Source organism: Chiloscyllium plagiosum, unplaced genomic scaffold, assembly GCF_037043375.1.
Source record: "Chiloscyllium plagiosum isolate Xiang-an unplaced genomic scaffold, Cpla_swu_hap1 HiC_scaffold_32, whole genome shotgun sequence".
Classification (NCBI taxonomy): Eukaryota; Metazoa; Chordata; class Chondrichthyes; order Orectolobiformes; family Hemiscylliidae; genus Chiloscyllium; species Chiloscyllium plagiosum.
The window spans coordinates 36,781,502-36,807,532 of NW_028270170.1; the positions used below are offsets into that span (position 1 = coordinate 36,781,502).

Below are 26,031 nucleotides of genomic sequence, written 5' to 3' on the forward strand. Positions count from 1 at the left end.
TGGCACCTGGTAATAGTCTCCATTTCTGATTCCTGCTCCTGGGCAAACAATGCAGCCCAACCCTGTACTACATTTTTATGTTCATTGTAGGAGCTAAATCTATGTGTATGTGAACCAGCACAGAGCTTTACACAATAACAGATGTATATTGGCAATTTGGCCAGCGGAGGGGCTGAGGGTCCAGTTATAATGGTTGGAAATTCATATCTGCTGCAGATTGAGATATTGATTTTTCCGCTCATATTGCCAATATTTTCACCTTTCATTTGAAACTCACCATAAAACCAATCCCCATAATCTGCATTCCTACTGTGCATTATTTTCTTGCTGTACTTTGATTACTGCGATTATAGAGCAAACAGAGAGCTTGCAGGAAATTGCTGTTGTCCCTCAATAAATGAACAATGCTGACATTCAGGCTGTGGTTACCATCAATCCTCAGCATCGTGCATGGGTGCCTGGATTTACAAACACACTATTGCCACCACCAAGCAAATTCAATAGTTTTTCACTGAGTAATCAGGATGTTGCTTTATTCACATACAGAATGTAGATTAACTCCTGATCTAAGCCAGCTTTTAATATCACATGACTAGCTGCACCCTGTTAATTATTCTCTAATTATTGTATTTCAAATACCCTAAATACCAATGGGGTTTCATCACTTCGATAAAGCTACTAAACTTCAATCACTTGTACTAAGTTATAGAAGATTGATTTCCTGATTCTATTCATGCCATTAGAGAACATCTGACAATCTCTGTTGTACACTTGTGGCCTCCAAGACACTTAATGAGGGTTCAGAAAATCTATCTCAGGACTTCCTTCAAGAACAAACAGCAAGGAAGGGGAATTCATGTGGATGGCTCCAATGTAGAGCCAGCACTAGTGTAGGTTCAATCGTATCCTTCGGTGCTGAGATCTATATTGTACAGCGATACATCCTGTTCAAATGGGTAAACCTTGCTCTGCTTTCAATGCATAGGCAATAGAATGGATAGGAATGGAAGGGGTAGAGATTCCCTTGGTTACTCTGTGTTGGTAACGTGGTCACTGAAACATTCATGATTACACTAAAGCCAGTGTCGGAGAAAATGGTCCCTTCTAGACCCTACACATCAGACGGTGCTATTTAAACTGAGGGTATCCAAATGTTCACCAGTTGACTGCTAAACTAATACTCATGAGACATTTGCTTAATTGGTTAGAAACGTGCTCCTCCTTCCTGTTGTGTTGAAGTGAGTTATACTGATCCTTGTGTTTTATTTTAGGAAGAACTGGGCATCCTCATGGACTGTGCTGCAGGGTGGAATTCTGACCTTTTATAAAGATCCCAAGAGTCAGTCCGCAGGCACACTGGTAATGAGATTAAATCTAGAATATCCCCAAACAGTAAATCTGAGAGAAACAGTGCATTTGATGAGCATCATTTTCAGCTTCACAGCCTGGGCTGTGTAACCTGAAAGGAATGAGTTGTATGGCTGGCTAGCTGTTGTAAACCCCCAATCCCTGGTAACCATTGAAAACAATCCATTATCATCATCATCTCAACACCTTGGCCATCATCAACAACAACTTGCTTTTACGTAGCACCTATACTGTAGTGAAAAAAAAAGTCCCCAAGGATGCAGTCAGACAAAGCTCAGACCAATAAGGAGATGGTAGAAAGAGAGACTGAAATGGCAAACAAGGGTGATTGACTGGTGGTGGGACTAATGGGACTAATGGGTGAAAAAAAAAATGCAGGAGGTTTGATAATGAGAAAAAAAAAGTTCAGTTATGTGTAAGAGCATTTCTTGAAAAGAGGAGAAAAAAGAAGAGATTAAAAGTCAGGCTTTAAAGAGGCGATAAAAGAATTGAAAGAAGCTGGAGGGAAAACGTAGGAAGGCAATTCAAGGCTTTGAGACCTATGTGGGTGAAGGAACAGTGGCTATTGTTTGGGGGTGTGATACAGGTAGTTGTAGAGCTATAGAACATTACAGACATAAAGAAGGGAGTGGCACGGTGGCTCAGTGGTTAGCACTATTGTCTCGCAGCACCAGGGACCCAGGTTCAATTCTAGCCTGGGAAGACTGTGCAAACTCCACACAGACATTCTCTCCATGTCTGCGTAGGTTTCCTCTGATTGCTCCGGTTTCCTCCCACAGTCCAAAGGCATGCAGGTTAGGTGAATTAGCCATGGGAAATTGCCCATAGTGCCCAAGGATGTGTTGGTTGAATGGATTAGCTATAGTGGATGCACTGATTGGGATGTGGGTCTGGATAGAATGCTCTTCCGAATGTCAGTGTGGACTTGATCGGCTGACTGGCCTGCTTCTACACTGTAGAGATTCTACGATACTAATCTATTTTTTTAAAATCCTTAGGTTGGGAATTTGAGGCACTGGGGGAACAAAGATTCCAATGTCTGTCAGCCAGACCAATATATGTCAGGTGATCAGAATTGGATGGGACTGAATATGGGCAACAGAGCTTTGAATGAGCTGGTACTTATAGTGAATGGCTTTATTGGCCAGGAGAGCATTAGCATAGTTCAGTCTAGAGTCAACAAGAGTTTGTTTGATAAACAAAACGAGGTGGGAGGAAGCAGTGTTTTAATGTAGGCCACATAGAATTTGAAATTAGGCCATTTATATTAAACTATGAACAATGGGGTTCAACTATAAACAGTGGCAATCCACTTGACTAGGTTGCCACAGTAAATTTGAAGGCTACTTCTGAATGTTTTTCAGTTGGGCTTTTCTCATGTTGTAATTTATTTCTCAATGCAATGGGTTAACAGTTATGCCTTGCCACATTTATGCAGATAAATTATGCTTTATTGTGAATGTTTAACTTGATGCCTGTACTGAGTGTGATTCTCGATGATAAGCCATCCATCTTGGATTTACAAGCATGTAAAATTGCTGAGCATGAGAAGTTGGCCCAGCAAACCTACTCTATGCTCTGACTCCTGTCTTCCTTGCTCATGACCACATCATTGCCTGGGAAGAGCAAATAAACCCAGCACCAATACGGGAAAACTCAATTCGTCAATAGGTCTTGCATTCAAAATGGACAGCACTTCAACAGAGGGATTATGCGTGGTTCCAGGTTGTGCCAGTGCAAAGCCATTCCCAATTGCAGCACTGAACTGCTTTTGGCAAGCTGCAAGCACCAAGTGGGCATCCAGAAACAGTTTGTCATTATCTATGGCAGTGATTGCGGCCAACTTAATGCTAATAGGGGCCCTTGGGTCAGGTCGTGTGGCAATAGGTGATACTGACTGGCAATGGCCTGTAGTTCTTTGCTAGAACCCAGAGAAATACTCTGACTATACAAAATGTCAAACATTTATAAAGCTTTGGGCTTTTTCTTCTGCCACGCCTAGTGGTCCCTTTTTAAACTCTGCTGGTTTGACCCCTTTTAACTCCCACTAATGCTGAAACTAACTTACCTACTAAGATCCTACAAGCCTCAATTAAATGGATCAACTAAGCTTTGGGTAATCCAATTCTGTGCACAATGCACCTCCAGAATCAATCCAGCATGATAGATCACAACCTGATTTGAATTCCAATTTGTCTATTTCAGATACAAGAAATGGACTCATCGATATCACATTTGTCCTGTAATACAACAGTCAGTACCACAGTTGAAACCAGAGAAATGTTTACATTGTATATATACCATTATATATCACATCCAATTTTTCTTTCCCATTGACATCAAAGCAGTTTATGCACATCTAATGATGGCCAATTGAATAGTATCCTTTCTACAACACCAACTGCAAGTAAAATTGCTGCTGTAGAAGCTACTTAATTCAGACTCAACTTTTCAGGGAAACAAAGTATCTCTCTATCAAATCATCCAAGGTCAAGGACACCCAACAGTATTCTAATGGTAGAGTGCCAAAACACTTGGTGAACCATTCAACACAATGGGTTAGATATGATGAGGTTATAATTCACATTCTTTTTCATAAAGATAATATACAATCTTGAAGCGAAAGTAATCAAACAAATGAGTTACAAGCAAGTGGAAGTCGATGTTCAGCCTCTTTCATGTTGAATGTCTTTTTTTTTTGGCTAGAAACAAGGTGCTGGCCAATTTGTATCTGAATATACGGTTGAACTGAAAGGAGCGAGTATCGGCTGGGCAGCAAAGGACAAATCGAGCAAAAAGAATGTTTTAGAGGTGAGGATGTGCACTATCAATATCAAACAGGCAAATAAATCATCAGGAACTCTTGTGGTACAATGGGTTGAAGCCTTCTCTATCTGGGTCAGAAGTTTCAGGTTCAAATCCCAATTTAGGACATGACAATCATGGAAGGTGTGTCATATGTAGCCAAGCCACTTACTAATCTGTAAATTCTTCGGATACACCAATCACGGGTTGGAGAGCTTCCTGGTCAGACAGAGCCATGCATTAGCTGCAGTACAGCAGTGTTAAAATACACCTTATGCAGTTTCTTGAGTGACCAAATATCATCATCATTTCTGAAGAACCATCACACTGGCAAGGAAATTATTGAATACTCTTGCGAATTGCCAGAAAAGGACATTATATAAAAGAAAAGATTAAAATATTATTTGTCTGTTAACTTAAAGGAAAACAGCTTTGTCTAACACCACCAACCTTTATCCTAAACTCTCCAGCTGTTTGTGAAACACTTATTTTAACGTTAAAGTCTGTTTTTCTAATTGTGGATTCACACCCTAGTTAGTTATTACAAATTCCACGCTGATCGGAAAACTTGACACATTTGAATCAAATCTCTCTTCCAAAATAACAAAGAAAGCAACTTTAAGGAAATGTGCTCAGCACTTTTTTTTTTCTGGATTAGTGGTGCTGGAAGAGCACAGCAATTCAGGCAGCATCCGAGGACAGGCAAAATCGATGTTTCGGGCAAAAGCCCTTCATATTCCTGATGAAGGGCTTTTGCCCGAAACGTCGATTTTGCCTGTCCTCGGATGCTGCCTGAATTGCTGTGCTCTTCCAGCACCACTATTCCAGAATCTGGTTTCCAGCATCTGCAGTCATTGTTTTTACCTACTTTTTTTTTCTGGTTATGCACAAGATCTATCCATTGCTGTCTAGTCCAGCATTTAGCACCAAACAGTAATTGCCCTTGAGAAGGTTAGTTGCTCCATGTAATGTAGGTACATCCGTACTGCTGTTAGGGAGGGAGTTCCAGGATTTTGATTCAGTAACATTAAGCGAGGGTGTGATTATATTTGCAAATTAGGATAATGGTGGTGTTCCTATGCATCTGCTACCCTTGTTCTTCTAGATAGTAAATGATGTGGGTTTGGAAGGTGAATTTCAAGGTCTGATCTGCAAAGGTGAAAAATTGTAATCCTTTGTGAATTTTAATGAGATTTGATGACCTACTATTTTAACATTTGGAGTGTGTTGCTGTGAAATCTATGAGCTGTCTTGATTGCATTTCCTATTTTTGTACGCTCTGCAAGAACTTGATTAACTGCCATTACACATGTTGAACACACATTAATTCCAGATGGTAGAAATAAGTTGTACATGCGTTGTAAATTGTATTACTAATATTATATAGTAAAGTGTTAAAGGAGCCATGGTGAGTTATCCCTTACTGTAGCTTTGAGCTAAATGTTTTTGCTCTTTGTATTAAGCAACAATGTCTGTATTCTGATATTAATCCTTGCAGCTAATTACTTTACATTATTAACACTGTTTTACTATAAAGCTGTAGGTGAAATTACCTGTAACAAAAAAAACCCAGCAGGCTTATCAAGAGATTATATTATAAAGTGGCTTTTGATTAATAATTACCCTTTTTAGTTTCAGTTAACGATCTCTAACCAGGCCACCCACTTTGTTATGATCCTAGGCAAAATCACCAAAAGATGCTGTTATCTGAGTTGGGACAGTAATCTTTATTTTGAAAGTAGTTAACTATGAGATCCATAGAGAATAAAGCCTCAAGATTCAAGGCATATGATATGTTTTCCTTTATGGGTTGGAGTATCAAGTATTGGAGTTGGGAGGTCATGTTGCGGCTGTACAGGACATTGGTTAGGCCACTTTTGGAATACTGGTCTCCCACCTATCAGAAGGATGTTGTGAAACTTGAAAGGGCTCATAAAAGATTCACAAGGATGTTGCCAGGATTGGAGGGTTTGAGCTATAGGGAGAGGCTATATAGGAAGGGGCTTTTTTCCCTGGAGTGTCAGAGGCTGAGGGGTGACCTTATAGAGGTTTATAAAATCACGAGTGGCATGGATAGGATAAATAGACAAAGTCTTTTCCCTGGGTTGGGGGAGTTCAAAACTAGAGGGCATGGGTTAAAGTGAGAGGGGAAGGATTTAAAGGGGATCTAAGGAGCAGCTTTTTTATGCAGAGGGTGGCGCATCGGAGGAAGTGGTGAAGGCTAGTACATTCACAATATTTAAAAGGCATTTGGATGAGTCTATGAGTAGGGTTTAGAGGGGTATGGGGCAAGTGCTGGCAAATGGCACTAGATTAGGTTAGGATATCTGGTCAGCATGGACGAGTTGGATCAAATGGTCTGTTTTTGTGCTACACATCTCTATGACTCTCTTCCATGGCTTTGAACAAACAATACACTTTACTATATAATATTAGTAATACAATTTACAACGCATGTACAACTTATTTCTACCATCTGGAATTAATGTGTATTCAACATGTGTAATGGCAGTTAATCAAGTTCTTGCAGAGCGTACAAAAATAGGAAATGCAATCAAGACAGCTCATAGATTTCACAGCAACACACTCCAAATGTTAAAATAGTAGGTCATCAAATCTCATTAAAATTCACAAAGGATTACAATTTTTCACCTTTGCTGATCAGACCTTGAAATTCACTCTCAAGTGCAACCCCACCATGGACCATCTCAATGACTTGTCCTGCTCTGATCAATCATCCACATCTCTTGGGTCCATACTCCCCTGGAATGTGAAAACTGCACTCCAATAACTTATTCATTGATACAATTCTTGCTTTTTGCCAGTAGCTATTTTCACCAACTTAAATCATTGCTTGTGTTTTATTCCTGAGCTTCCATCTTGCTCAGCTGCAGCAAGCAGATACTAGTTGTGGCTTTTCACTCACACCTGTACTGAACTATTAGTGGCATCTTGCCCCCTTGTGAGTCATCAGAACTTCCACAGGTTTTTCCTGAACCCTAACTGTGACTGCTAGCTGCCTAGTAACTCCTAGAACTTGGCATGAGTACTAACAACACAGAGATATCCAAATGTTCTTGACTTCTACCCTCTATCCCTAACCATTCAAACTCAATATAGTTTAGTTGCCTTTTTGAGCAATAAGATCATGGAGATTGCTTCTCCTTCTCCTGGGACTTCCCTGAACCCCAACTACACGCAACCATTTAAATGCTGTTTGATTTCTCTGATCACTCAACTAGTTCACTTGAGTAACTATAGTTCAGTCACCTTCCCTTTTTATGCAGCTGAAAATCAGCATTTCTAACATGATGCCTTCTCTCCAACTCACTCATTTCTTCTGACATTTTTTACATTCTCTCATATTCTGAACTATCCTGAGTGACAGAAAATACTGCAAAACAAACTCCTGCCCTCAACTCTTGGAATTGAGTGTGCTCTGAATGTTATAGTCTCAGAAAATGCTGGCTTGCTAAGCGCAAAAAAATGTGGTAGGTAGACAATTTCACCAGATGAAGGGTGGGAGAAGTTGGAAAATCTGTTTCATAAGTTGCCAGATTGCCTTGATCCCTTACAATGCATGTACTGGCGCAACAGGTCCCCAGCAGACCCTATCTCCCTGGCCCTACACTCATCTCTGGAACATCTGGATAATAAGCATAGCTACATCATGCTCCTACTTATTGACTGCAGTTCCACCTTCAACACCATTATTCCAAACAAACTCCTCTCTAAACTCTGAGACCTAAGTCTTGGCTGCCTACAATGTAACTGGATCTTCAACTTCCTGACCATGGACCGCAGTGAGTAAGAATAGGTAATATCACCACCTCCGCCATAATCCTTAACACCGGTGCCCACGAGACTGTTGGTCAAATTCTGCCTCAACTCCATTTACAAGTTTGCTGTGACACCATCATTTTGGGATGGATCTCAAACAATAATGAGACAGAATACAGGAGAGAAATTGAAAGCTTAGTGGCATGGTGTGAAGACTGTAGTCTCTCTGTCAATGTCAGCAAAATGAAGGAGCTGGTCATTAATTTCAGGAAACTAAGTGAAGAGCACACTCTATCTGCATCCATGGTGTTGAGGTGGAGATGGTCGAGAGTGTCAAGTTCCTGGTAGTGATGATCATCAGTAATGTGTCCTGATCTACACATGTTGATGTGATGGGCTAGAAAGCATAACAATGTTCCCACTTCCTCAGGAAGCTAAGGAAACTTGGCATGTTCACAGGGACTGTTACCAGTTTTTATAGATGCACCTTAGAAAGCATCCTATCTGGATGCATCACAATTTGCTATGTCAGCTGCTCTTCCCAAGACCACAACAAACTACAGAGTCATGAACACAGCCCAGTCCCTCATGCAAGCCAGCCTTCCATTCATTGACTCCACCTATACTTCCTGCTGCTTCAGGAAAGCAACCTAACAAAATCAAAGACACCTCCCTCCCTGGTTATATTCTCTCACCCTCTTCTGTTGGGCAGAAGATATAAAAGTTTAAATACATGTACGAAAAGATTCAAGAACAGCTTCTTCTCTGCTGTTATCTGACTTTTGAACAGTTCTTTTGAATGTTAATTCTGGTTACTCTGTTGCACCTTCTCTGGAGCTATAATACTCTGCTATTCTGATGTACTTTGTATGGTATGATCTGCCTGTATAGCACACTAACAACACATTTCACTGTATCTTGGTCTTTGTGACAATGTTAAATCAATCAATCAATCAATTAAGTTACAACTGGCTGAATAATACACGTGCCCTCTCCCCACCTGCATATTGTACCATTTGTGTTGTTGAGTGTGACGCTAGAAATGTACAGCAGAAAGTAAATGTTTTGGGCATAAGCCCTCCCTGATTCAAGAGCTTATGCCTGAAATGTCGACTCTCCTGCTCCTCGGATGCTGCCTGACCTGCTGTGCTTTTCCAGCACCACACTTTCTGACTTTGATCTCCAGTATCTGCAGTCCTCACTTTCTCCTATTGTACCATTTGTGCCCATCTACTGCTGCTTTGACTGACCCATGGGTAAACAGGCAATAGTAAGCTGAGGGTTTTGCCACTCCTGAGGTTTTTCTCCGGGGGTACACACCCACGTAGTGACCCATTGGCAACCTTCTTGCCCATGCTGTTGGTGCAGTCTCCTGTTGGCAACACCATGTGACCTCTCAGGGGCTGCACACGAAGTATTCCTCCCCAGCTTTCAGTTCCACTTCTGATTCCATTGCCCTGTCAACCCTAGCATACCAATCACTTTGCCAGAATTCTCCAGTTAGACCCTGGACTTAGTGGAAAGTGTGGCACTGTAAAGGTTTCTCCGCAGAACTGTCTTTGGTTTTACTTCATCTTTGATGATCTATGTTATGCTGTACTAGTGGCAAAGATGTGCATCCAATTTCTTGATTTGGAGATGCCGGTGTTGGACTGGGGTGTACAAAGTTAAAAATCACACATCACCAGGTTATAGTCCAACAGGGGCTGCAATTAAGGGGCTTCCAATTAAACCTGTTGGACTATAACCTGGTGTTGTGTGATTTTTAACTTTATCCAATTTCTTCATCTTGTTAGGGTGTGCTCAGTTAACTTGCCCTCCCTGCATATAGTTGGGGGTATAGCTGTAGGCTTTATTGCTGGTTTTCTATCTCCCGGTCTATCAAATGCTCTGCCTGATAGGGATTACTGGACCAGTGAGTCTCCACACTCTCATGTTTTTTTCAGGGCTCCTCTGGACAGTAAAGGTGAAGTTTTGACATTTATTGGAATTTATTGGAGATCTTCACAAAAAAATAGTGCATTTAATATTAATCAAATGGCTCTATCATAAATCAGTAAGAGGATTGCCATACTTCTTATCTTCTCTTCTGCAGAAGGTGAAGAGAGATTCCTTAGGTGTCCACTCAAAGAATGACTCTCAATGTACGGGTGAGGGTGGATATAACTAGGCTCCTCAGTCCCAGGATGGGGAAGGATTCACAGATCACCTGAAGTGGGATATTTTCCTGTGATCAGGAATGTCAACCCAAAGAAGTTTTTCCTAGCTATGTGTTTAACCCAGAGCAACACCTGGAATAGAGTCAATCTGATTTCTTGCTCCCAAGATGATCATAATGTGTCCTTTCTTTCATCTTCAGTTGAAAACCCGAAGAGGCTCAGAGTACCTCATACAGTACGATACCGAGTCTGTCATCGGGGACTGGTATAAGACAATCAGTGAAAGTATCAATCACCAGGTAAGTGACTGAGAAAGCAGCCAGACATATTTTGCGTATGATGGATGAGGGAAAATTACACTGGGAGGACGGAACATTTACTGTCAGCAAACCAAAGGAAAGGGACATTGAAGCTCTTCAAACACTCAAAGTTATTGCTGTAGAATGTCTGTTCTTCTTTGGAAATATAAATCCAGTAGGATTGGAAGTTTAGGTTTCAGTTTCTTTACCGAGGACTGATCGAGCAATTTGAAATAAAGATTTGATCAATTAGAATTAGGTTTTATTATCACGTGTGCTTAAGTACAGGGATACAGGAGTACAGTGAAATGTTTCCAACATTGCCATTCATGGTACCATCTGAGGTACAGGTTCCTAGGTACAAAATATTAGATTAAGAATAGAACAATAGAGAAATAAGTTAACAGTTCAACATTACAATTCTTGTCAGGATTAAGTAGTACATAGGAAATAAAGTTAAAAGTTTCAATCAAGTGGCTATAGAGAGAATGTGTCTTGTGGGGATTTGTGTTGAAAATCCTAAGAAATATACTGCAGGAACGGGGTGACCTTTACAGATCTCTGGAGGAGGAGTGACTGTGAAGACTAAATTTGCAATCTGCCACAGCCAAGTAACTGAGGCCACTCGTAGAACACAGTCAAAAAGGAATCCAAATCTGAAGAAATGTGTGAGTGTGAAGAATATGGATCTCAATATCAATGAATACACATCAAAAAGTGTGGTGCTGGAAAAGCGCAGCACGTCAGGCAGCATCCGTGGAGCAGGAGAATCGACGTTTCGGACCTAAGCCCTTCTTCAGGAATGAGGCTTGTGGGCCAAGGAGGCTGAGAGATAAATGGGAGGGGGGTGGGGCTGGGGGGGAAGGTAGCTGGGAATGCAATAGGTAGATGAAGATGGGGATGAAGGGATAGTCGGAGAGGAGGGTGGAGAGGAAGATGGACAGGTAGGACCATTCAAGAAGGCGGTGCAGAGTTGGGAGTTTGGGACTGGGATAAGGTGGGGGAGATGGAAAATGGGGCAACTGGTGAAATCCACATTGATCCTTTGTGGTTGGAGGGTCCAAAGATGGAAGGCATTGGGTGGTCAGAGTTTGGTAATGGAGGTGGCCGAGGACCTGCATGTCCTTGGCAGAGTGGGAGGGGGAGTTAAAGTGTTCAGCTACAGGGTGTTGGGGTTGGTTGGTGCGGGTGTCTCAGAGATGTTCTCTAAAATGCAAGTTGGCATCCTGTCTCCCCAATATTGAGGAGACCACATCAGGTGCAACAGATGCAGTAGATAACATGTGTGGAACTATAGGTAAATTTCTATTGAATGTGAAAGGATCCTTTGGGGCCTTGGACGGAGGTGAGGGGGAAGGTGTGACAATAAAGCCTAATTCTAATTGATTAAATCTTGATTTCAAATTGCTCCATCAGTAATATTTCATGGAAGGGTAGACTATGGGGGAGAGATGGTTACAATGGTTAATTTAGATGAGGAAAAAGGTAGGCAGAGGTGAAATAGAGCATTAATACTGACAAGGAGTGGTAGGACTGAATGGCCTATTTCTGAGCCATATTTTTTTTATTGCAGGCCATGTGGTGAAGGTGTTCCCAGAATATTGTTGTGTAGGGAATTCCAGCATGTGGTCCCTGCAATGTTGAAGGAGTAGATGATATTTCCAAATCAGAATTAGGTGTGATTTAAAGGGGAACTTGTGGGTTGTGATTTTCTCATACAGCTACTGCTTCGATATTGGTGTCTCCCTCTTTGGGAAGTACCTTTTTGTATTGGAATGATGTCCAAAGTCCAGGATTGTAATATTTTTATAGTTTCTCCTCACTTGTTGCTCGTTACCATAGATACCACATGTGGCAGGTATGAGGATAGGTCTAGCCTAGAGCCAGTGTGTAGTTTGTGAAAAATGGAAACGGCTATGACGGAGGCAAAGCATGTTCTCATCCATTATCCTCCAGATTGTAATTCTCAGAAATACCCACAAATCTCTAACATCCATGTGTAATGGCATTAATTCAATGTATTCTCCTTTGCTTCTCTATTTAAGGTGGATACTATCAGCACAGATGATGTTGATGCTGATGTAACTGGACCAGAGAAATATAACAGCAAAGACAAGGATGAGAAGAGGATTCGTGGTAAATGTCTGAATGAGTTTGTAGTGTATTTACCATTGGGCAATGGTGGAATGATGGACCAATTTCCGATTCTTGTATCACAGAATTAAACCAAACCCCAGATCCAATCCCCCAGGACCTCACGTCGATGTGTGTGTGTGTCTCTCTCTCTCACCTCTCCCTTATTCTCTGTAAAATTGCTTCACTGGGTCTGAACATTCCATAGCTGTTTTTGAGTAATGATGCAGTCTGCTTGTCTCCAGGGGCTTTGACAGGCTGAGGCAGATGCATATCCACCCATGACCTTTCTATTTTTACATGGGGTGTGCGACTCATTCCCATTCCCAATCACTTCCCAAGGTGCTATAATTGCCTATTCCCTGGCATTTTTCTACCCCACTTTTATGAATTTTTAAAAAATGTTTTTTCAATTATACCATTGGTGGCAAGGCCAGCATTTGCCCATTCCAAATGACCCTTAGTAAATGGTGGTGAGCTTCTTTGTTGAACTACTCCAGTCCGTATGGTGTAAGGACACTGGTGCTGTGAGGGAGGAAATTCCAGCATTTTGACCTAGTCACAATAACGAAATGAAGATCTAGTTCTAAGTTGTGTCCGTTCCAGAACATCTATGTCAAAAGAACAGTTTGTGCACAGTAGACCCATCGTCTCCTTTGATCTCAGTTTCCCTCAATGCAATGACCAGGAGCTTCTCCAGCATCCTGGCCCCATTTCATATTCCCTGGCGGTCTGTTCCATCTAAATTCTTCTCCAAATTCTTCCAAAACAATGTCCTGAATCAAAACAAACTGTTGGAGAAACTCAGCAGGTCTGAAGAAGAATCATGTTGGACTCACAATGTGAACTCTGTTTCACTCTGAACAGATCTGCCAGATCAGTTAGAGTTTCTCCAGTGCTTTGCTTTTGTTTCAGATTTCCAGCATCTGCAGTATTTTGCTTTTACTCTCCTCCAAATCATAAGATGTGGATTCAAAGTCCTACTTCAGAAACTTGAGCACAAAATCCAGGCTGAAGGTCCAGTATAATGCTGAGGGAGTGCTGCACTGTTGGCCTCACCACCTTCTAGATTAAAGGTAAATGGTGGGTGAGCATCACAGAACCCATGGTACCATTTGAATAAAAGCAAAGCAGTCTTACCTTATATTTCTTCTGAAGTAGCGTTACGCAGACAAGTTATTGTGGTCACTTATCTCTATGCTGTTTGCTGTGCATAGTTTGACAATCATTTTCTCCAATTGCAACAGGAACGAAACTTTGCAATGACTTAATTCACTGTCAAGTCCTTCCCACATCTCTTAGAAACTCCGGTCTAAATTCTGAATCCTGAAAGTATGGAAAAGAAACAATATTAAAATAAGGACCAAATGTTTCAAATGGCGGAAGCAATGTTCCCTTTAAAGCTGAGTTGTGTATGGTCTTTTTGTTTAGTGTGGAGTCCCCTTATATCTTTTCAGCACAGTAGGTCACATCTATTACTTTTCTGAGAATGAGGCTTGTGCAGTAATTTCTGAATGGTTAGTACACAACTTAGTAAGAATGTTGGGCGGGGTTGGGGAGGTGTCTGTAACCAGAGAAGAGCGATTTGAGGTAATTGTAAAAAGATCCACAGGGGAGATCAAATGATTTGTTTTACACAGAATGGGTTAAGTCTCAAAAGCATTGACTGAAAGGGTGGTCGAAGCAGATTCAATAATGACTTTAAAAACACTTGGAGAAATGTTGCAAGGAAACTTCCTTGAAAGAGCTTGAAGTGACGTGATGGGCCAAATTGTCTCTTTCTGTACAATTTGATTCAATGAATCAAATGCTGGGAGCAAACCGATCTCCATCTTGAAACATCACAACATTTTGAACTGCTTTTGGGTGATGTAAAGATTTGTGCAGTTCCCTGGTCGCACCCTACTTTGAGCTGTCTTGCTCCCGGTATACAGGAAGTGATGTCAGGATTAACTCTTTCTCTCTTGACCTTTATTTCAGGGGTTCCCAGAAGTACCTCGGTCAGCAGTACTGAAACCACAGATCACAAGAAAGTCAAGATCAAATTGAAAAGATTCTTGCAGCGGAGACCAACACTGCAAAGTGTGAGGGAAAAGGGTTATATCCAAGGTAACGGAAGATGATGTGAGGCAGCGTAGTAAAAAAAAAACTACAGAGCATTCAGAGATCGCACAAGTTACCATAACCTGCCAACCATTTTGTTTTAGTTAGAGCCCCTCCAACAGCTAACAATATGATCTATTTTAATTGAGACTCCTAGGTGGAATCTTTCTCTCCTGAAGGTAATTGATCAGTCAGCATCAAAATCTACCGTTTTCTAGTCACAGAAATTCATTTGTGGCTATGAAAACCTTCCCGCCACTTAATTAAGATCCTTAAGTGTTCAAACAAGGGCCTCTTTGTGGCACAGCTATGATTAACCCTGTTTACAGCAGGCGAGACCACCAGGAGGTTTCCTGACTAGTAAAAGTGAGCGGCCCACTTCAGAGGGTGCAGATGAAGCTGGGAGGGTGGCAACTGAAAGCTACACACTGGTCCTTGCTTATAATTCCTTTCCAAGACCCTTCCCAACAATTCCTAGAATCTGGCATTGCTGTGGAACAGGCAGCTAGGCCTCGGAAGCAGCAGTGCTGCTCAGTAATTTTCTATGTACTGTGAACAATTTGTTTTTGTTCTATATTTCTATACATTTTGTCCACCTCAAAGTCACAGGAATTAGTACAGTAGGAGTACACTTGGCCTATTGTACTAGTTTGCAATAAGGCCTATGTTCAAACATACGGGGAGTTTTTCTTTTTAGTACAGGAAATTTTAAATGATATCATAAAAAGCATAACAAGGAAAAAAGATAAAGTGAAGAAAGACAATTGGCCATTCAAACTGGTTATGCTTATATGAAAAATATACTGATTTTCTGCATCATCTCAAATCTCCTGCTGTATCTTCACATCGCTTAATTCCCTTGGTTCCCAAAACTCCATCTACATTTGTCTTGAATGTACCTGGTGCCTGATCCAAGGCTGTCTGCTGGTGGGCTATTTCAACAATTCACAACCCTTTTAATGAAGACGTTTATCCTCATTTCAGTCCCAATTACTGAACCCCTTACTCTGAGACAATAACTTGTACTGGAAATGTGTTGCTGGAAAAGCGCAGCAGGTCAGGCAGCATCCAGGGAACAGGAGAATCGATGTTTCGGGCATAAGCCCTTCTTCAGGAATTCCTGATGAAGGGCTTATGCCCGAAACGTCGATTCTCCTGTTCCCTGGATGCTGCCTAACCTGCTGCGCTTTTCCAGCAACACATTTCCAGCTCTGATCTCCAGCATCTGCAGACCTCACTTTTTCGACAATAACTTGTATTCTAAATTCCCCAACCAGGATTGAGGAATGCGAAGGCAGAGGTCTTCTCTTAAATTTTGGAAAGTACCAGTCTTCAGGGATTCTTGAGATGCATTTGTAAATGATGAGGATTGTGACATACTATTTTTTCAATAGAATAATTTTAATTGAATCTGAATATTATCAGAAATATTAGTCTAATGGTTTATGAATATAATACTCTATTAATCTAGTCATAATTTGTTCTGTATAATCATGTATTTCACTGTTCATGTCTTTTTTTATATCAGTGCATGCTTGTTAGTTAATAGTATTCCACCATGTTAATGTAATTGGTGAGTTGGAGCACGTATATTGTGAATATAAAATAATCTCAGATGGGAAGTTCACAAGTCTATGAACATCCTTGCGCTAACTGTGCAATGATTTGACTAAATCAGCCCTGTAAATGTAATATGGATGGTATACATTTTACCATAGACACTATTCTAGGAGAATGTACCCATTCATATATCATCGAGTTTACAGCACCTTGTCCTGCCTTGCTTTAACTCCTCTGATCTTCATTCACTGTTCTGAGTTTTGTAGTGTGGCTTGTGTTTAATGGCTAGAGACTCAGCATTATATGATTTTTGGGTTTTACAGATCAAGTATTTGGCTGCTGTTTGGCAGACCTGTGCCAAAGGGAAAACACCACAGTGCCACATTTTGTGATGCAGTGCATTCAAGCTGTGGAGAAACGAGGTAATGTTTGGGAACTCTCACTTAACATTGGACCTTTTCTGAGGAATATCATTTCAGACACATAACTCAAACATTTTTAATTTTACCTTCCAATCTCTCATCGTGATGATCATTAACAGATAAAACGAAATTCCTCCCTTTCCTTGTAGCAAACTTTTCTGTGTTCCACCCTCAAACTTTGTCTATCTCTACCATTTTCTCTCCAACTCTTTCTCTGACACTTTGGTTCTCTTTCTGTTTGATGTCCATTCTTTGCTCTCTGAATAGCTCACATACCTCTTTTTGTCAGCTCTACACGTTCTCATTCCCCCTTCTTTCTGTCATAATGTCTCCTCTCCCTCCTTTGTCACTCACACCATCCAGAACGGAGAACGGGGGGGGGAAAGCAATGAAGCTGGATATCATATACGTGCACATGGTAGATGATGTCACCAACAGGAAATGTACAATTTGAGAGCTGACAGCAAATAGACAGGAAGTGAAGCCAGTCTACCCATGCATGGATCAATAGCAGTGGAACATTGCACAGCCCATCATGACGTGGTTTGTCTGCGAGACACTTCCAAGCATGAAAAACCAGCATTTTGGGAATGTGACGAAATCTCATCTAGTCCTAAAGTCGGAATATAAAAACTCTGCCAGTATCCTGATTATGGATCATTACAAATTATCAAGAATGTATCTTGGGGGAATTGATGTAGCACCTATTTTTCTGTTGTTTGATTCAGATATGATCACTGCCCTGATTTGAGAAAGCCTTATCTAAGAATTTAATTCCTTTTGACCCAGAGCATGATTGAAACATGGAACTTAATATCACAAGATATAGTTTAAGGAAATGCTAGATAAATAAATTATGGGGTGAGATGAGACATGGGAGGGAACTTCTGTGAAACACACATACCAGAGACCATTTGGACTGAGTGGCCTGTCTCCATGTTGTACATTCGATGTAATTCATAGAATAGAATCATAAAATCCCTACAGTGTGGAAACAGGCCCTTCAGCCTAACAAGTTCACACCAACCCTCTGAAAAGTAACCCACCCACACCCATGCCACTACTCTATTACTCTACATTTACCTATGCATCCCTGAACACTATGAGCAATTTAGCATAGCCAATTCACCTAACCTACACATCTTTGGATTGGGGAGGAAACTGGAGCACCCGGAGGAAACCCATGCAGATAGGGGGAGAATGTGCAAACTCCACACAGACAGTCGCCCGAGGCTGGAATCAAACCTGGCTCCCTGGTGCTGTGAGGCAGCAGTGCTAACCACTTAGCAACCATGCAAATTCTCTTTGCATTGATTCATACATCAGTATATATAATACTTATGATGTATTAATAGCATGACATGACCTAATAGCATGACATAATAGAATGACATTGCTGTTCTGTCCTATCCTTGTGTCAACCTTTCTGGCCTGTTCTCACCAGGACTCTCCAATTTCAAACTGAAAGCTGTGCCATGCAAAGAATTCTCAATGATCTCCTTTTCTCACCTGTTAGGTTTGGACATTGATGGCTTGTACAGAGTCAGTGGGAATCTGGCGATCATACAGAAGCTACGTTACAAAGTCAATCATGGTGAGACTTCATCGCTTAGCAAAGATGTGACAAAAAAAAATAATTCAATTCAAGCTTGCTAAAACTACATTGCTGACTTGTATTTAGCACAGTAAAAGCTCCTAAAGTGTTCACAGAAACTTAATCAGGTAGAATTTGATAGCACCTTACCATTTGGAGAGGCATCCAAAAACATGAACAAAGATGCAACTTCTATAGGTGCATCTAAAAGAAAGAAAAAAGGCAAAGAGAATTAGAATTGAAATGACTTCAGACATGGTCACCAACTATGGGCTTCAAGAGGGCCTTTGACAAGGTGCTGCACAAAAGGCTACCGAGTAAGATAAGGGCCCATGGTGTCAGAGGGAAGGTGCGAGCATGGATAGAAGCTTGGCTGTCTGGCAGAAAGCAGAGAGTGGGAATAAAAAGGTCCTCCTCAGGATGGCAGCTGGTGACAAGTGTGTTCCCCGAGGCTCAGTGTTGGGACCACAACTTTTCACTTTATACATTAATGATTTAGATGAAAGATTTGAGGGTATTCTGTGCAGACAGTACAAAGATTGGTACATGAATAGGCAGCATTTAGGAGGTGGGGAGGCTGCAGAAAGATTTGGAAAGGTTAGGAGAGTGGGCAAAGAAGTGGCAGATCGAGTACAACATGGGAAAGTGTGAGGTCATGCACTTTGGTAGGAAGAATAGGGGCATGGACTATTTTCTAAACGAGGAGAAAATTCAGAAGTCTGAAGTGCAAAGAGACTTGGGAGTTCTAGTCCAGGATTCTCTCAAGGTAAACTTGCAGGTTGAGTCGGTAGTTAGGAAGGCAAATACAATGTTGCCGTTCATCTTGAGAAGACTAGAATATAAAAGCAGGGATATACTTCTGAGGCTCTAGTCAGATCACATGGTGCGCAGTGTTGGGCCCCATGATGAAGGGGGGCACCTAATTGAAACATCCAGAATACTGAATGGCCTGGACAGATTAGATGGTTGGGAGAAACTAGGACCCGAGGGCACATCCTTAGAGTAAAGAGAAGACCTTTTAGAACAGAGATAAGGAGAAACTTCTTCAGCCAGAGAGTGGTGAATCTGTGGAATTCATTGCCAAAGAAGGCTGGGGAGGCTAGATCATTGAGTATATTTAAAACTCAGATAGATTCTTGAGGATCAAGAGTTACGGAGTGAAAGCGGGAGAATGGGGATGAGAAATGTATCAGCTATGATTGAATGGTGAAACAGACTCGATGGGCTGAATGGCCTAATTTCTGCTCCTCAGTCTTTTGGGATAGCACGAGAGGGCAGTGAGGGAGTGGTAAGGTCATATGATTTGTCCACATAAGTGAGAATTTTAAATTTGAAGAATTGAACAGAAGTCATTGTATTTCAGTAGCTCAGGAGTGATGGGGACATGGGGCTTGGTTCTAATTAAGACACAGACAGCAGAACGTTTTCACTCGAGAGTCAAATAGAAACTTAATGAATATTAAATGAAGTCTCCTCTGTCTTTTAAACATACTGTGAAATCTCTCTTTTGTGAAGTGCTCATACCTCCCAATTCTTCCAATGGCACCACATGCCCCATCCATGCTAACTAGTGCCTGTCTATCCTCTCCGTCAACAATATTTTGCCCTTACACCTACTAGAGTCGCAGAGTGTGGTGCTGGAAAAGCACAGCTGGTCAGACAGCATCCAACAAGCAGGAGAATAAATGTTTCAGGCATAAGCTCTTCATCAAGAAGGGCTTATGCCCGAAACGTCAATTCTCCTGCTCCTTGGATGCTGCCTGACCAGCTGTACTTTTCCAGCACCACACTCTTCAACTCTGATCTCCAGCATCTGGAGTCCTCACTTTTTCCCTCTTACACCTACTATGCCAACTCATCCAGTATCCATCCCTGGACAGACTTTGGCAGCCCAGCTGTGATTAAATGAAATAAAGTTCTCAGTATTTACTACTTACATTATAGTATTTAAAAAGTCTAATTTGATAAGTGTGTTTCTAACTCTCTTCAAATACTTAATCCCGTATTTAAAGAAATGTTTTAAAATTACTTCATAACTTGGAGAAGCAAACATTTTAACCTTAGCCCCATGTCACTGACAAGTTTATAACCTCTATGGGCTGCTAATCAAATTGTGACATTAAGACCCTCCCAATCCAATAATGATCAGTTGTGAATGCAGTCAAAAAGCACTAAACCTATATCAATAATTCTGCCTTACGTCAACAAATATCTATTGAAATCACATGGGCTGTTTTTTTAAAAAAAAGTCAACAGATTGATTGTTTTTTATTTCAAACTTTAAAAAGCAGTGTATTCAAATGACTTGACAGCAAGTCAGTTCCAAAGACCTTATTCATTTTTTATACTCATCCAAGTCTATTCCTAACAATTCCAAAGAAGGGTATCCACCCTCTCTACAAGGGTAGATTACTTCTCCAAAGAGCTCTGGCAGATTTATAACTTCCCCTCAAATGTCAAAAGACATGGTGGTATCGTGAAGAAGGTTATCTCAGAGTACAATGGGACCTTGATCCAATAGGCTGATGGGCTGAGGAGTGGCAGATGGAGTTTAATCTAGATAAATGTGAAGTGCAGCATTTGGTAGGGCAAATCAGGGCAGGACTTATACAGTTAATGGAAAGGACCTGGGGAATGTTGTCAAACAAAAAGACCTTGGAGTGCACATTCAAAGTTCTTTGAAAGTGAGTCGCAGTAGACAGGGTACTGAAAAAGGTGTTTGCTATGCTTGCCTTTACTGATCAGTGCATTTGGTACAGGAGTTGGGATGTAATCTTGCAACTATACAAGACATTTGTTAGGTCACTTTTGCAATACTGTGTTCAATTCTGTTCTCCCTGCTGCAGGAAAGATTTTGTTAAACTTGAAAGAGTTCATGGTGACTCAGTGGTTAACACTGCTGCCTCACAGCACCATGGACACAGGTTAGTTTCCAGCGTCAGGTGACTGTCTATGTGGAGTTTACACATTCTCCCTGTGTCTACGTGGGTTTCCTCCAGGTGCTCTAGTTTTCTCCCACAGTCCAAAAATGTGCAGGTTAGGTGAATTGGCCATGCTAAATTGCCCATAGTATAGGTTAGGTGCATTAATCAGGGGAAACGTAGAGTAATAGGGTAGGGGAATGGATCTGGGTGGGTTACTCTTCAGAAGGTTGGTTTGGACTTGTTGGGCTAAATGGCCTGTTTCTGCACTGTCGGGCTTCTATGATTCTATGAGAACATTTATAAGATTATTGCCGGGGTCAGAGGGTTTAAGCTGTAGAGAGAGGCTGAATAGGCTGGGGCTATTTTCTCTCAAGTGTCAGAGACTGGGGGGTGACTTTATAGAGATTTATAAAATATGAGGGGTAAGTTGAATAGTCAAGGTCTTTTCCTCAGGGTAGAGGAGTCCAAACCGAGAGGGCATAGGTTTAAGGTGAGAGGAGAAAGATTTAAAAAGGACCTAAGGAGCAACTTTTCCATGCAGAGGGTAATGCATGTATGGAATGAGCTGCCATAGGAAGTAGTGGAGATCAGTACAATTATGACATTTAAAAGGCACATGGATGAGTATATGAATAGGAAGGGTTTGAAAGGATATGGGCCAAATGTTGGCAAATAAGACTAGATTAGTTTAGGATATCTGATCATGTTGTACATCTCTATAACTCTATGACAAATCATTTTTCAAAAACATGGGTGACATAATTTGGTTGTGTTTGAAGGTAACTGCATGTTTAAAAGTGCCAATGATTCTGTGAAATACCTGAAATAGCCCACACCACAAAAATGATGGATGGAACAGGAGTGGAACAGATTGATTCCAGTCCCAAGTATCATTTTGGCTAAGGCACAAGCCCTTCCAACTTGATGAAAATTAGGCCGTTAGTGATGTGGACACTGAGTCTGTTACCCTTATTTGGTGGGACCTAAATGTGGTTCTGAAGTGACCAAGAAAGTCACTAAATCCTAGGGTTTAGCAATCAATGCACCACAAACGGACAATTTTTGCCTATACTGGAAATAATGTCCAAATTTTAGTGCAAATCTTTGTACATGGCAGTAACAAAATGACTCGTATTGGGATGACAGTTTCTTCCCCATAAGGCTAAACTTTGTATAAACTTTGGCAATGAGAGTCAAAACCTACTTGACCAGGTTGGAGATCACAGCTCTTCTCATCGCACAGCCAAACATGTGACCCAGTCAAACAATGCTGGAATTTATAACTGGGATTGGGACAATGTCATTTTCATTGGAAGATGTGACTCGACCATTGCATATTAAGGTCAAGTAACTTAAGGATTGCTCAGCAGGTAAACTCCAGTTATGTGGAGATGTGTAAGTCTTTGTCAGTGGTGGCCCTGTAGCTTAACTTGTTTATTTGTTATCTTTCTTTCATAGAAGAAAGTGTGAACCTGGAGGAAGGCCCATGGGATGATGTCCATGTTATCACTGGGGCCCTGAAACTCTTCTTCCGAGAACTGCCTGAGCCACTTTTCCCATTTAACTACTTTGAGAGTTTTATCAATGCAATGAGTAAGTAAAGGTGAAATATTCTTTGTGCAAATGCTCCCTAATTTTAAGCCCCAATTGCTGCTTTTGCTAGCAGCTTTTTGATAAATTGAAAAGTGTAAATTGCCTGTGACCTCGCCCACGTCTTTGTTTTACTGTCACCTTGCATACATAAGAGGTTTTGGAATCAAACAGAGTCAACTAGTGATCAGAACATTTAATTATTATGACAGTTCGCATTGCAGGGGAAAAGCTGAGAAAACATTAACAAGATAAGAATATAATGTGCTACACAAGGTCTTAGTTAATGTATAGATATTGCATTCAAAATGAATGGTTTCTATGGAGATACTTGTATTTCAGAGGGAATTGAGATTGGGTGATAGAAAATGGTCAGGTCAGTGGGAACTGGTTGTAAGTGATAACAAAGCACTTTATCTCATGAAAGCAGTATAAAAGATTGCCGTCAAACGTCCTTATTGCTGTGCTTCAAGAATGAAGAAAGACAATGTGGTAATGTTACTGCACTGGTAATCCAGAGACTCAGGCAAATGCTGTCAGGATATGGGTTTGAATCTCACTGCAGCTAGTGGAATTTAAAGGCAATAAATAGATTTGGAATATAAAACTGGTGCTGTTAATGACAATTGTGAAATTTGTACGATTGTTGTAAAAACCAACCTGGTTCAATAATACAGGATGGAAATCTGCTGGGTAGTGGCCTTGTCTATATGTGACTCTAGACCCATAATAATGTGATTGACACTTAACTGCTTCCTGAAATGGCCAAGCAACGAGTTCTGGTCTTGCCGGTGAAGCCCACACCCCAAGAATAAAGGAAAAAAATTAATTAATAGTAAAGGCTAACGTATCAGTTGCTTCCACTATTGGTTTCTCCACCTACATTTTCTATTTTGCTAATTTGTGTGCAAGTGTACCCAAATCCTTTTGAACACCAACATTCACTAGTCTGTCGTCTATTTTAAAAAAAAAATCTTTTGTTTTCCTATTTTCTCTGCCATAGTGGTAATTTACCTTTCATTGTATTCTATACCCCAGCTGCCACACTTCTTCATTTAACCTGACTAAATTGTTCACTTTCCAACCCAGCTTTGAATCCGTGACAAACTGGGAAAATTTCAGTTCCCTCATTTGTAGCCAGCATGTAAACAGTACATTTTCAGTATCTGTAACTAGGCAGGTTAATTGATTTAGTTTCTTATTAACTGGAATTGGCAGCTCTATTAAATACAGTTTATAGTTTAATGCGGTGTTTCACTTTTTTTAAAACCCAAGCCAAAAAGATGACTGGTGAACTAAGGAAATCTTATCTCCTCTGGGAATCTCTTTGATTTTCTTCATGTTTATAATTAAGCAAACAAACAGTCAGGTGCACTGCCTTGTAGTGAGAAACTGAAAGCGGTGGAAATTGATATCCAGCAGGATAGGTATCCTGTGTGTTGCTGCTTTTGATCATAATAGCCAAAATTGATGTTCCTGCAAAGCACCTTTGTAGTCTCATGACCTTTCACAGGTCCTAATGACCCTGTGTGTAAAATAAGTGAGTTATATTTATTCATTGAGTTCTTCTGGTGACCTCTATTGACAAGCTGGATTGAAGGTGAAGCAGCAGCAAATGAATTTATACTCTTTTTCTTTTTGCATAAGTTTAGTTTACGTTAAACTGCCATTCAGCTGAATGGTATTATGGTGCACTTCACTGGACCTTTCAGACTGATACTTGCAGGACTTGCAAGTCTGTTACCAACTTCAAATGGTCATGGTGTGAGAAAACACAACTGTGGCAAAACTGGGGAAAAATGTTTTCTCCCCAAACACTGCACTAAAAGTTAAAATGCTATCTTCTTTTTCCTCCACAGAATTAGGAGATCCTGGACAGCGTTTGACATACATCAAAGATTTAATCCATTCACTCCCTGTGTCCAACCATGATACCATGCAAGTTCTCTTCAAACATTTGTGCAAGTGAGTACCTGTTTTCGCTCTGGATGAATTACATAGTACAAAACCCCAAAAGGCAGGCCAGAGATTAGGAACACTGCAGCAAATAACTCACCTCCCAACTTCCCAAAGCCTGTCCACCACCTACAAGTCACAAATAATCCCCACATGCCAGGATGAGTACAGCTCCAAAAACACTCAAGCTTGATGCCATCTAGGACAAAGCAGATCAGTTGATAGCCAGAGTTTAAAACATTTAAAAGACATTTGGAGAAGTACATACAGTCATAGAGATGTACAGCATGGAAACAAACCTCTTAATCCGACTCGTCCATGCCAACCAGATATCCCAATCCAATCTAGTCCCACCTGCCCTATGGGGGGGATATGAGCCAAGTGGAGGCAGGTGGGACTAGTTTAGTTTGGGCTTATTGTCAGCATGAACTGATTGGACCAAAGGGTCTGCTTCCATGCTGGATGATTCTAAGTGAAAGCAGGTGTGGCACAGTGGTTAACATTGCTGCCTCACACACCACAGACCCAGGTTCGATTCCAGCGTCAGGTGACTGTCTGTGTGGAGTTTGCACATTTGCTGTGTCTTTGTGTGGGTTTCCTCCGGGTGCTCTGGTTTCCTCCCACAATCCAAAGATGTGCAGGTTAGGTGAAATGGCCATGCGAAATTGCTCTCATTGTTCAGGTAAGGAGCATTAGTCAGGGGTAAATATAGGACAACAGGGTTGGGGAAAGGGTCTGGGTGGGTTACTCTTTGGAGGGTTGGTGTGGACTTGTTGGGCCGAAAGGCCTGTTTCTACACTGTAGAGATTCTATGAAAGATGTTTAAGGAGTAAAGTTGTGAAACACTTAAACATGGTATTTCTACTTTATAATAGAAACTGTGTTTTTTATTTCAAATAATTATTTTTAATTGGCCACAAACATTTTTGTGTCGTCTTAAGTTGGGCACTATATAACAAGGTGTGATTAGTTTTCATTACAGCATTCATTAGCAAGAGTTAGGTGGCTCTTGTTTGACTTACCATATAGTCCACCAGTTTTAACCTGTGCTGTAATTAACATTGAGTGCTTCCACCAGAGTATTCAATTAGAAATGTTTATATTTGATCATGCCGCACATGATATTGGCAAGTCAATACTGGACTGGATTTATTTAAAGTGGATGTTTATGGGGAAATTAGTCATCAAGGATTGTTTGTTCAAATTGAGATAAAGGGTCAAAGTTCATCAATGTTGTGGGGATTTGGAGGGAAACTTAGAAAAATGAAAAACAGAGGTCTGATGATATCACAAGAGGAATTTAAAACTCTAGGCCATATGAAAGAGATGGCTAAGGAA

The 26,031-nt window shown here is 40.9% G+C and overlaps 1 protein-coding gene across 4 annotated transcripts in view; it reads left to right on the forward strand.

The window, feature by feature from the left end:
- Nucleotides 1-26,031, forward strand: part of LOC122539999 (rho GTPase-activating protein 27) — a 231,739-nt gene that overhangs the window by 196,506 nt on the left and 9,202 nt on the right. For all 4 annotated transcript variants that reach the window (XM_087977913.1, XM_087977912.1, XM_087977911.1 and 1 more), the window contains 9 exons: nt 1,272-1,359; nt 4,075-4,179; nt 10,313-10,411; nt 12,457-12,547; nt 14,525-14,653; nt 16,531-16,629; nt 18,146-18,223; nt 22,606-22,740; nt 24,597-24,702. In XM_087977913.1, the coding sequence (XP_087834039.1) occupies nt 1,272-1,359; nt 4,075-4,179; nt 10,313-10,411; nt 12,457-12,547; nt 14,525-14,653; nt 16,531-16,629; nt 18,146-18,223; nt 22,606-22,740; nt 24,597-24,702 (930 nt within the window). The remainder of the gene's footprint in view (nt 1-1,271; nt 1,360-4,074; nt 4,180-10,312; nt 10,412-12,456; nt 12,548-14,524; nt 14,654-16,530; nt 16,630-18,145; nt 18,224-22,605; nt 22,741-24,596; nt 24,703-26,031) is intronic.